The 13,116-nt window shown below is 41.3% G+C and overlaps 1 protein-coding gene across 7 annotated transcripts in view; it reads left to right on the forward strand.

The window, feature by feature from the left end:
* Window positions 1-13,116, forward strand: part of MAPK9 (mitogen-activated protein kinase 9) — a 68,134-nt gene that overhangs the window by 6,703 nt on the left and 48,315 nt on the right. For 5 of the 7 annotated variants that reach the window (XM_005208371.5, XM_005208375.5, XM_005208370.5 and 2 more), the window contains exon 2: window positions 8,270-8,440. In XM_005208371.5, the coding sequence (XP_005208428.1) occupies window positions 8,319-8,440 (122 nt within the window). In that variant the 5' untranslated portion in view covers window positions 8,270-8,318. Of the gene's footprint in view, window positions 1-8,269; window positions 8,441-8,837; window positions 9,078-13,116 lie in introns of those variants that run through there. The other 2 variants (XM_024994373.2, XM_024994374.2) reach the window with 2 other exon arrangements.

Below are 13,116 nucleotides of genomic sequence, written 5' to 3' on the forward strand. Positions count from 1 at the left end.
AGGAATTCTTGCTAGATCCTTAGGATCCAACTGTGAGTGACATGATAACCAACTACTAATTGTTATTCTGTGTCATAGTATATGCCATAAGTTAAGAACTGATGTTCAAAAGAGTGGCCCTGAGATGCTGTGAGGTTTTTGGTTATTCAGAGAAGATGAAAGTTGTGCTAAGATCCCTGGAGAAGAGAATAGATACTCACTCCAGTATTCTTGCCTGGAGAATTCCATGGACAGAGGAGCCTGGTGGGCTACAGTCTTGAGGGTCTCAAAGAGTCAGACACGACTGAATGACTAACAAACACACACGAATACTATTTTTAATAAGAATAAAGTAGGGAAAAAGAACAATTTGATTAAAACTTTTAGCAGCAAGCATTGAAACAAAGAAGGTGATTGTGACAGTCTGCTTTTAATCACAGCAGTCAGTTTATTTAAATATTGAATGCCCTGGGTATTCTGAAGCGTTAGTGTGATTAAAGGTTTGATTCTGTGGATCACTGCATTATCTTCACCATCAGAAGAAAAGTGTCTAGGTGGGTTGAAGCCAACAAGATAAGATGTGAAGGTCTGTGTTATTTTGTCCTGGTCCTAACTAGCCCTTTGACAATCACTTTACTTTCTAAATAAAATTAGAGATATTCCAGTAGTATATTGGGAAGAACATGGATATTGTAGTCAAATACACCTCGGTTCAAATCCAGGCTATGCTACTCTCCAGCTGAGAATCTGGGCAAGGTACTTCCTGTCTCCAAGTTGTTTCCTCATTTGCAGGGTGAGGATAGTACCTGGATCTCACAAGCTGTTAGGAGAGCTCATATAACTGTGTACTGAGCCTGGCCCACTTGCCTTCCTGTCTCCAGTCTCATCTGCCTCAAATCCATTCTCTGTAAAGGGGTCAGAGTGACCATTCTTCAGCTTTTTATTTAAAAGTGTTTAGTTTTTAAAATGTGAAATATGTGCATAGGTAAAAGAAAAAAAAAGTTGTAATGTCAGGAGTGAAAGTCTGGTTTTCCACTGTTTCTCTGCACTTGCTGGCGTATTGTCTGTGTTTGTGTAGTTTTCTGTACATTGGCATTTACTGCATGTACTCTGCTTTGGCTTGTTTTATTTCCTGACATATCTTAAACATCTTTCCCTATCAATGCCTGAAGTCCCTGCATTGTCTTTAATGGCTTTATGATGCTTTTATGCCGTGATTCATTCAGTCATTCCAAGGGTGCCTTTTAGATTCTTTCTAGTTTTTGCCTGCTTACAAGCAGCACTGCACACATCCTTGCACAGTTGTCTTTACATCCTTGTACATGTGTATTTGTCAGGTGCTTTTATATAGGATTGTAGTTGCCAGGTCAGGAGTCATGCAGATTTTTCCTTAGATATTACCTGTTTTACTTCCAAATAGTGTTTTACGAATTTGTGTAATTCATACTAACTTATACTCACCAGTATATGTGAAAGTACCTGCTTTGTCACAACTGGGCTGTTACTTGCATGCAGGTCTTGCCTCCTCCAGGAAGCCTTCCTCTGCATCTGCCTCTCACTCACACATTCCACCTGTTCTCTCCCTCTGCCCTCTGCCTACCACTCTGCTGGACTTCTGCCATGCAGACAGTGCATACCCCCAAGGACACTTCCTGAGTGGTATGATAATTATGTGTTGGTGGTTTGGAGGGAGAGGATTGTCTGATGAGTACTCCATGGTTTCCTTGGTGGCTCAGAGAATAAAGAATCTGCCTGCAATGCTGGAGACCTGGGTTCGATCCCTGGGATGGGAAAATCCCCTGCAGAAAGGAATGACAACCCACTCCAGTATTCTTGGATGGAGAATTCCATGGACAGAGGAGCCTGGTGGGCTACAGTCTACGAGGTGGCAAAGAGTCGGACATGACTGAGCGACTGACACACAGACACTCAAACACACACACGTCCCTCGTGTTTGGTACACAGGAGGCTGTCAGGAAATGTTTGTTGGGAGAAGTCAGTAAATAGTAGCTGACATCTCCCCAGGTCTCACACTACATGCTCTCCACTGTTGTTTCCCATTTTGAAATGTTATAACTGGAAAGCTGTGGTGGAAAGCTGTGCTGTGCTGTGCTAAGTCACTTCAGTCATGTCCAGCTCTTTGTGACCCCATGGACTATAGCCCGCCAGGCTCTTCTGTCCATGGGATTCTCCAGGCAAGAATACTGGAGTGGGTTGCCGTGCCCTCCTCCAGGGGATCTTCCAACCCAGGGATCAAATATCCATGCCTCTTCCATCCCCGGCATTGGCAGACAGGGTCTTTACCACTAGTGCCATCTGGGAATCCCCAGAAAGCTATAGTTAGAGCTAATTTTTTTATTTAGAAAAGTTAATCAGAGATTTAATACTGTATTTACAGTACCTGGGTTGTTTATATTTAGAATACTCAGATCAGATCAGATCAGTCGCTCAGTCGTGTCCGACTCTTTGCGACCCCATGAATTGCAGCACGCCAGGCCTCCCTGTCCATCACCAACTCCAGGAGTTCACTCAGACTCACGTTCATCGAGTCAGTGATGCCATCCAGCCATCTCATCCTCTGTCGTCCCCTTCTCCTCCTGCCCCCAATCCCTCCCAGCATCAGAGTCTTTTCCAATGAGTCAACTCTTCGCATGAGGTGGCCAAAGTACTGGAGTTTCAGCTTTAGCATCATTCCTTCCAAAGAAATCCCAGGGCTGATCTCCTTCAGAATGGACTGGTTGGATCTCCTTGCAGTCCAAGGGACTCTGGAGAGTCTTCTCCAACACCACAGTTCAAAAGCATCAATTCTTCGGCTCTCAGCCTTCTTCACAGTCCAACTCTCACATCCATACATGACCACAGGAAAAACCATAGCCTTGACAAGACAAACCTTTGTTGGCAAAGTAATGTCTCTGCTTTTGAATATGCTGTCTAGCTTGGTCATAACTTTCCTTCCAAGGAGTAAGTGTCTTGTAATTTCATGGCTGCAATCACCATCTGCAGTGATTTTGGAGCCCAGAAAAATAAAGTCTGACACTGTTTCCACTGTTTCTCCATCTATTTCCCATGAGGTGGTGGGACCGGATGCCATGATCTTCGTTTTCTGAATGTTGAGCTTTAAGCCAACTTTTTCACTCTCCACTTTCACTTTCATCAAGAGGCTTTTGAGTTCCTCTTCACTTTCTGCCATAAGGGTGGTGTCATCTGCATATCTGAGGTTATTGATATTTCTCCCGGCAATCTTGATTCCAGTTTGTGTTTCTTCCAGTCCGGCGTTTCTCATGATGTACTCTGCATATAAGGTAAATAAACAGGGTGACAATATACAGCCTTGACGAACTCCTTTTCCTATTTGGAACCAGTCTGTTGTTCCATGTCCAGTCCTAACTGTTGCTTCCTGACCTGCATACCAATTTCTCAAGAGGCAGATCAGGTGGTCTGGTATTCCCATCTCTTTCAGAATTTTCCACAGTTTATTGTGATCCACACAGTCAAAGGCTTTGACATAGTCAATAAAGCAGAAATAGATGTTTTTCTGGAACTCTCTTGCTTTTTCCATGATCCAATGGATGTTGGCAATTTGATCTCCGGTTCCTCTGCCTTTTCTAAAACCAGCTTGAACATCAGGAAGTTCCCGGTTCACATATTGCTGAAGCCTGGCTTGGAGAATTTTGAGCATTACTTTACTAGTGTGTGAGATGAGTGCAATTGTGTGGTAGTTTGAGCATTCTAGAGGTAGAGAAAAAAATTTTAAAGCATTTCTTTAAATGCTCTAAACAGGCTCTAAACAGATAGGAATGTTCCTCCTGCCCAATGTTTATTCATAGAGTGGGTAGATTTTATTCCAATATCCTGGAGGGGATACTACAGGAGTCTCCAATGTTGAAGAAACAGAGGTTTTCAGTTAGAGCAATTCATTTGCCAAGCGGCATGGTAAGTGGGGAGGGTGTAGACCTGAGGCAGTTGCCTTTAGCAAAGGCCATGCCGCTTCCTAACCTTGAGGCATCCATTCACCACCCTCGGGTCTGTAAGCGCAGAGTGTATCCTCCTAGGAGCTTTCTCAGTGGATCATTGGTTGGCATTTATTTAGTAATGTTGTATGAGAGGGAAGACAGGCCCTTCCTCCTTTGAGGAGCTCCTCGCCTGGCAGAGGGAGGCGGAGGCAGACCTGCAGAAGCTGAGTGACAGGGCGGTGTGACGGGCAGTGGGTCCCACTGCTGGGAGCCGAGGTGAGGAACCAGCACCTGAGTGATGGGAGTTAAGTCAGGGACTCCACCTTCCATGTGTTGGTAATGTGGTTGCCTGAAGAATTCTTAGACTTCTCAATTTGGTTGATGTCCATTTTGTTTACGGCTATTTCTTTTGTTTGTTGTTGTTTTTTAGTAGCTGAGTATTGTCTGACTCTGTGACCCCTTGGGCTGTAGTCTGCCAGGCTCTTCTGTCCATGGGATTTTCTAGGCAAGAATACTGGAGTGGGTTGCTATTTCCTTCTCCAGGGGATCTTCCCAACCCAGGGATTGAACCTGCGTCTCCTGTATTGGCTGGTGGATTCTTTACTGCTGAGCCACCAGGATCACGAGGTCCATTTTGTTGAAATACATCCAGGAGTTGACTTCATTAATAGTTAATTTACATGCTTTCTTCTTTTGGCTTGGGGTTCTTGCTCTTGCTCTCATGAAGCCCAGGCTTGGCAGAGGAGGTGGCTCTAACAGATTCTTTGTTAAGTGACTTTTTTTTCCTGCCTGATAAGGACAACTTATTTTAATTTAAAAATTATTTAAAATCTTGAGATGAAATTGTATTAATTATTTACCTAATGATGTAATATAGGGGGCTTCCCTGGTGGCTCAGATGGTAAAGAATTTGCCTGCCATGCAGGAGACCAGTGTTTTATTCCTGGATTGGGAAGATTCCCTGGAAAAGGGGATGACTTTCCACTCCAGTATTCTTGAATGGACAATTCCACGGATAGAGGAGCCTGTGGGCTACAGTCCATGGGGTCGCAGAGTTGAACACAACTAAGTAACACAATGATGTAATATACTCCCCAAATTCACAAAAGCTAATCTAATACTGTACCAGTCAGAGTATGGGTTACAGCAGCTGTAGCAGAGAGAGTTCCAGAATTATTCAACATGACCTAGATTAATTTATGCCAATCTCAGTGTGGATAGGTGGACCAGAATGGCCCAGCTGTGTCCCACATGGTCGTTCAGGACTCTGGCTGGTGGGTGATTCTAGTATCTTCACCATGTAACTTCCATCTCTGGGAGTACAACTACTCATCACCCAGCCAACAGCAAGGAAGAAAGATAGATGGGAAGGCAAGCAACTTTCTGTTTAAAAAATGATCTAGAAGTAACATCCATCAGTTCTGCTCATATCTTATCAGGTAAAAGTTGGTCCTCTGGCCACACCTGGCTGCCAGGAAAGTGGCCAGATGTCATCTCTGGCTGGACAGCTGTCTGTCCAGCAAATGAAGGGAGGAGTGGCTCCTGGAGTAGGTCAGCAGCCTGGTCCTCTCATACTGTCCCTTGGCCTCTTCAGACTTGTCCAAAGTCAAACTCTCCAACTGTGCAGTTATCTCCTGCCTACCTTCCGCTGTTTCACCTTTATTTCTCCCCATCTCCTGCAGGGCAACAAGTTACACACACTCTTCCTCTAAGCCACGCATTTCCTTCACTTCCCCAGCTACCATGATCCTGCCATTTTTGTCAGGTCTGCCTGTTTTGAGCCCTACTCACTCTAGTCACTCCCTTTCTCAGCTTCCCAAATGACCTCTCTGAGAAACAAGTCTGAGAGCCTGTGCCTCTCGTGCTTTGATGCCTCCACAGCCCTTAGGCGCACGTCCAGACCCAGGTGGGTCCCAGTGGCTTCCAGGGCTTGTGGTGATCTGGCCTTGTTTTCTGTCTCCAGTTTTTCCCCCACGACCCAGCAAAACCAAATCCCAAATGGCTTGTCATGCTTAGAAGGCACCTCCAGCTCTTCCCTGCACCCTAAACCTCTGTCCTCTGGCTTTGGGGCTCTCCTTGCATTCACTCTCTTCTGAGTGTACCCTCTCTGTAAACTCGAAACCCAAAAGGCAGGCAGGCTGGCTGTTCTGGCAAGAGACGTGGTCCACAGTGGTACTCAAATGCTTTGTGAATGACCATCATGGCTGATACATTACTATATGCCAAAGAAACAGCAGATTTTATTGGCTCCTGGCTTTTTGCTGAGTCTGTCTCTGATCCTTTGCATTTGTACTCCACTGGTCAAGCTGAGCAATTCACCATGTCTGAGCACAGACAGTTTGAGCTCTGTGCTTCTGCACTATCTCTGGCAAAATTGTTCAGGGCAAATGCCCCCTCCTCCATGAAGCTCTTCTTGTCTTCTGCACCTGCTGTGGGTTGAACCTCTTGCCTTTCAGATTTATTTACATTTTGCTTACGGCACATACCTCTTTGTAACTTAGATTACAGTAAAGATAACAGACTCATTCCTCACATTTCTTCCCCAAAGAGTGAATTAGATGATGCTTCAAGACCAATTCCTGGCTGATCTTGCCATGTCTTCTGTATTATTTATCACTTTCTTGTTCAAAGGCACCCCATAAATGTTGAAATGAATTGTCTCAACCTCTTAAAACTAAAACTAAATTAAGAAAAGGATATTCAGATGTCAGTAAAATGGAGTAGCATCACGAGGGAATCATGAGCTACAGTGTTATAGGGTCAGATCTGCAGAAGTATATTGAATGCTAACTCCGTCCCAGGGCCCAGGCACCCCCTGTCCTCCTGCCCTGGAAATACAAGGTGCCGCGGTGATCAAGATGGACCTGCCTCTACCCTCTGAGAGCTTAGGGCCCGCCTCTCACCACTGCATGGCTTAGCCAGCTCACTAAGCTTTGGGTCACTCCAGTGCGACACGGGGCTAGCGATCCCTGTGGGTCATCGTGAGCAGTGTGTTAGTTTATCTAGTGCAGTGCTGGCCTCCCAGAGGCAATCCTCAACCGGTGTGCAATGGCTCTTGGTCAAAGTGGCCGCTGGTGCTAATAGCTGTGCCTCAGCCACTGCCCTGAGAATGGTAAAAAAAAAAAAAAAAAAAATGAAGCAAATATAAATTTGATTTGATTCTTTGTTCAGACTTGTTATTGATAAATTTATTTCCATTTTTAATGGAAGTCCTAGACATCATTGTGTTGAAATATTTATCACCAGTACCAAAAATTCCATGAGTAGACATTAAATGTTAGGTGGTAGAACAAACAGTCAAGAAGCTGGGGCCGCTGTAAAATAAAATTTAAATTCTGTGTTTTTAAATAGTGTGGAATACTTAACCTAAATGATTTTATTGTTGGCTTTTTAATTTTTAAATAATGACCAGTATACATAACTTGCTAACTTTTGAATAAACATTATCAGACAAGAGCCAGGAAACTAAAGTAAAGGTAGCTTCCTGCCAATTCATTTCTGTTTGTTTTGTTTTCTGTATAAAATCACATAGGCTCCTGCAGCGTAGAAATCTTAACTTACTGTCTAAACCACAAAAAGGCTGCTCTGGAGCTGCCAGTTTATACTCATACCTCATGATTAACATCATAGTGTCCATGTTATTGACTGTAGGTTATGACAGAATTCTCTGCCTGTATTGAAGCCCACCAGTGACGTGGGCTGCTGGGAATATAAGCTAGCTCCAGAACCAGCTCGAAAGTTAGGAACGCACTCACCAGTATGCATGGCTCTCACAGATGCCACCAGCCCTCCAACACCCTGTTGTCTTTAACTTAGCACTTTTATAATCACTTTGACATCAGATTTGCTTTCTGGTTCATCCCTTTAGCCTGAATTTGTGGACAGAGCAGAAGCCTGGTTCATTTGTTTTTCTGTGTGGATATAGACATGTTCATTTTGCAACATCTCCGGAACACCTCCATGTCTGGTTGAGACAGTTCAGCATAATCTGGCCCCACAGGAAACTGATAAGAATTACACAGTGACGTGGTCTTGTCATGGCTAGTAAAAATGTGCAAATTCTTTTCTCCAAAGGTGGTTGTTTCCTAATCCAGTCCCTTAAGATCTGGTCATGCAGGATCTCAAAGTTTCTTCCCTTCATAATAGTCTTGTACATTAAGATAGATGTCTTTGCATTTTTTGTTTGTGGCTTAAGTTCAGAACTTGGTCTGAGTTTATCAGCTTATAACCATAATGTCTTATATACCAAAAATTTAAAACACTATTAAGTGAGCTGTGCATGTATAATTTCAGTAAGAATGCATGTTCATTCTGTTTTTTTTTTTTTTTTTCCCAAGGAATCTGACGACTGTACCAGTTCTTTGGAATATTATATGACACTACATCATGAGTGACAGTAAATGTGATAGTCAGTTTTACAGTGTACAAGTGGCAGACTCAACTTTCACAGTCCTAAAACGATACCAGCAGTTGAAACCAATTGGCTCTGGAGCCCAAGGAATTGTTTGGTAAGTATGGTCTGTTTCAGTAGTGTAGACTGAGTTGTTGTTGAAGACTTAATAGTTCTAAGTTGTCAGAATTTAGAAAACACTGATGATAAAAAATACTCTTTGCTATAGGTTTATAAGCTAAATTGAATCAACCTCTTGCTTTAGTTACATGTAGTCGGATTATAGGATACAAACTCAAATTCTTAAAAATGCTGCATAAATTTAAATAGGTAGAAATTTTTCTTTTTTGTTTTTTTCTTTTTTTCCCCTTTTCCATTCCCCCTGTCATAATGATATTAGAATAATAGGTATGACAGTGAGTTGTAACCGAAATTTGGAGTTTTATTCATTTCTTCATCCTGGCCACCCTTCCCCCCTCCCCCTTTTATTCCCAATCACTCCTATTCATTTCTAGGCGCCATGATTGCAGTGCCTTGCCCTTCATTGGCAGGATGAGGCCAGTCAGTGTCATTATCACCCCATGGATTAACCAGGAAGGGATGCCGTATGAGGGGCTGGGCTGGCCGTCTCTTCCTTGGTGTCTCACTTCAACTATGTGTCCAGCCCAGCCGTCAGAACCGTTGGTCTGACCCTGAACCTTAGTCTCTTGCTTGGTAAGACAGTCAGCTGCTGCGACATCACTGGCCAGCTAAAGGTAAAGTTTTTCACATTTTCTAGACTACAGTTATCAGCACCTCCCGAACTTTTTATCCCTTAGTTCTCTGGGCAAAATCTTTTCTTCTTCTTTTGGTCAATAAAAACAAGATCGCCTTTACATCTAAGAGGAACTGTGGTAAAGCTAAATACCTAATGATTACAGCTGGTAGGTAAAGGGAATGCAAGATAAAAGAGAACTCTTGAATGTTCTGGTTGGGGAGTTTATATTTTTATTAGAGGTACTGAGTTTAGAGAATCTGCATCTGTGGTTTGTAACTGATCCTCTGTTGTAGAGACATATAATCAGGGAAGGTAGTTGTTTTCTTCACCCTAGGTAGATAGAGGTCCTGGGAGCTGAGGAGATGGTAGTCCAGAGATTTCTAGAAAAACTAATGAGGGAGACGGGGCTGTTGGGAAGGAATGCCTGGCTTGCATCTAAAATAGTGGTGATCTTAACTTTCAATTGATGACATGCTGTATTGGTACTTAAAAACCCAATGCACCAAGAGAATTTTTAAAGTGAATGGATGGCTCATATTAGGATACTTTGATGTCAATAAGAAATTCTAGATGTAAAAAATTCTTTTGATTTATAATATATCTCTTATTTGGAACTGAGTGGTAATTTGATGTAGGAAATTAAGCAAGACAGATAAAAAGGACATTTAATGTAATAACCACATTTAGAGGTTGATTAGAAGTTCATAATTATAAAATAGAGGTCTTTATAAGGGTTAGTTAAAATTAATGACTTCATTACAGCATGGTAAATGATCGTGAACTTACATGCTACTTTATAAAATACTGTTTCTCAGGGATTAGTTTTGATTTCCAGTTTGTGTATACTACTCATCTTTGTTTTTTTAAAGAAATGTTTAATAATGAAATTACTCATTATGGGTATATATTTTTCATTTGAAAATTCTAGTTTTGAAATGAAAGCTCCTAAATACACCATTATAAGCTAAACCTCCTCTCATAAAAGCATTGGTAGAATTATAATATGGAAAGTTCTGAATTTTGAAAACATTTTAAAAACTAAGAGTCCAGAAAATCATCTGTAGCCATCTGATTTTCAAAAAGGGTGCCAAGATTATTCAAAGGGGAAAGAACACTCTCTTCAACAAATCGTGCTGGGACAACTGGATACCCACATGCAAAAGAGTGAAGTTGGGCTCCCATTTCACACCATGTGGAAAGTTAGCTCAAAATGCATCAATGACCTATATATAAGAGTTAAAACCGTGAAACTCTTAGAAGAAAACAAGAGGGGAAAGCTTCATGACCTTGAATTCTTAGAAATGACACCAAAAGCATGATCAACAAAAGAAAAAAATTGGACTTTATAAAAAAATTTTTATGTGCATCAAAGAACACCGACAAGAGAATGAAAAAACAACCCACAAATGGGAAAATATTTAACCATGGTCTAATACTCATAAAGATCTTCTACAGCTCAGTAACAGACAAGACAATTTTTAAAAAAGAACGGACAAAGGACTTGAATAGACATTTCCCTAAAGATTTATGGCCAATAAACATGAAAAGAGGTTCATTGTTAGTCATTTGGGAATTGCAAATCAAAAGCACAATGAGGTACAACTTCACACCCACTAGGTGGCCATAATCAACAAAATGGAAAACAAACAAATTTTGACGAGGATGTAAAGCAGTTAGAACCCTCATACATTGCTGGTGAAAATGTAAAAAGGTACGGCAATTTGTGAAAACCAGTTTGGCGGCTCCTCAACAATTTCAATTCAGTTCAGTCGTTCAGTTGTGTCTGACTCTTTGTGACCCCATGGACCACAGCATGCCAGGCCTCTCTGTCCATCACCAACTCCCGGGGTTTACCCAAACTCATGTCCATTGAGTCGGTGATGCCATCCAACCATCTCATCCTCTGTCAGCCCCTTCTCCTCCTGCCTTCAATCTTTCCCAGCATCAGGGCCTTTTCAAATGAGTCAGCTCTTTGCATCAGGTGGCCAAAGTATTGGAGTTTCAGCTTCAACATGAGTCCTTCCAATGAACACTCAGGTGTTAAACATAGAATTATTATATGACCTCGTAAATATTCCTAGATATATTCCCAAAAGAATTAAAAACAGATGTTCAAAAAAGACTGTATATAAATGTTCATAACAGTACTGTTCACAGTTAGCTGAAAGGTGAAAACAGGCCAACTGTCTATCAATAAATGAATGGATACACAAACTGTATTCTATACATACATGGAATATTATTCATAAAAAGAAATGAAGCGCTGATGTATGCTGTGACACAGATGATCTGCAAAAACATGTGAAGTGAAAGAAGCCAGACATGAAAGGTAGTATTATTATATGAGTCCAAAGTAGGTACATCCATAGAGAATGCAGTCATGCAGATTGGTGGTTAACTAGGACAAGAGGAAGAGGAACGGGGAGCAACTTCATAATGGGTATGGAGTTACCTTTTGGGGTGATGAAGATTTTGGGGTTTATTTAAAGGTGGTGATTGCACAACACTGAATGTGCTGTTACTGAATTGTTCACTTTAAAATGGCTCATTTTATGTTTATGTGATTTTTTTGAAAAAATGTAAGCTGAAGGATGCCTTAAATTAAGGATATTTGTCATTTAATGGATACTCTAGTATTATAATATGTAATATATTAAGTATAATATTTTCATTTATATTATACAGTAAAATATGCCATCATTTTTTGTAACTTATTTAAATTCTTTTAAAATTATTTAAAAGAAAATACTAAGAGTTAAGTGAAAGTACATTTAACTCAGTATTTTCTTTTAAATAATTTTAAAAGAATTTAAATACTAATAAAATTTAAATTAATTTTTGACAATTTTATTAACATTTGTAGGAGCAACTGTCACCTCACATACATGTAGATGCTAAAAGTTTAACACCATCCTGAATCTCATGTCTTGCAAATTCCATTTCCATAGCCTGAATTTTTATTTTAAGGAAAGATCAAAAAATGAGTTTTGCCCATTTCTCCTCAAGAAAGAAGTCATTATTATGAACTGATTAAGGTAGCTCTAAATGAGCCCCTGCATAGCTAACAGTTTATTTTATAATCTTTGATGTAATTATTCACTTAAGTTTGCAATCCAAGCCAGTTATTCATTACCAAATCAAAACCTTTTAGTTGGGTTAACGTTGCTGATTCATGAAAAAGGGGTTAGTTAATTTGATTCAGATTATTGGTACTTTCTTTTAGAAATGTCTGTGCAATTAAGAAAATTATTCTTAGGCTTTTGGGATGTTTTCTTTTGGCTTTTAGATGAGGTGCTGTCACGAGAGCTGGGCCTAGATGATTGGAGACCTGGTTTCCATTATTACTTTACTGCTCCTTTCTACCAGAGCCTGTGCTGGCTTTCTCTCAGCCGGGAAGGTGGGTGACTGCTCCTCACCTTCCTTCTAGGCTTGAGGCTTCTCGGTTCCCCTGAACGGCAGCACTGATGGTGCTTGCAGTCCTAGTTCCAGACCGACAAGAGAGATACTTCCCCCACCTGTCTTAGGAGGATTTTTTTTCTGGCCGTTTTGCACAGCATCTTGAATATTGGCATTATACTTAAAAAACTCCTCAAAAGAGAAGTGTTCTTTTCATACAAGGCATAAGGAAAGGGTATTTTACCTTGTTCTACTGTTTCGAGGAAGCAAGAAACTATGAATGGTTCAAGTCAGACTCCTTTCTTCCTTGTCACTGCTGGAAGGGCCTGAGTATGCCCAGCATCAAGCCCTGACTTTCAGATAGCCTCTTCTCTCCAGTGGTCCCTTCTCTGCAAACCTGACAGGCTCTTTCCCATGTCCATCACTTCTGTCCCCACTGCATCTCCTGGCTGGAGAATTCTCTGCAACCCTGCTGATCTATCCAGACCGGTCTTTTAAGACTTAGCTCTGAAACTCCAGATAGTCTCAGTTCATGCCTGGAGTAGAGCCTTCTTTCTGGTTAAACCAAATGCTGGACTAATGCACATGGGCACACATGTGTGCACCTGCATGCTCTAGGACTGTAAGATAATAAATTAGTG

Source organism: Bos taurus, chromosome 7 (genome assembly GCF_002263795.3).
Source record: "Bos taurus isolate L1 Dominette 01449 registration number 42190680 breed Hereford chromosome 7, ARS-UCD2.0, whole genome shotgun sequence".
Classification (NCBI taxonomy): domain Eukaryota; kingdom Metazoa; phylum Chordata; class Mammalia; order Artiodactyla; family Bovidae; genus Bos; species Bos taurus.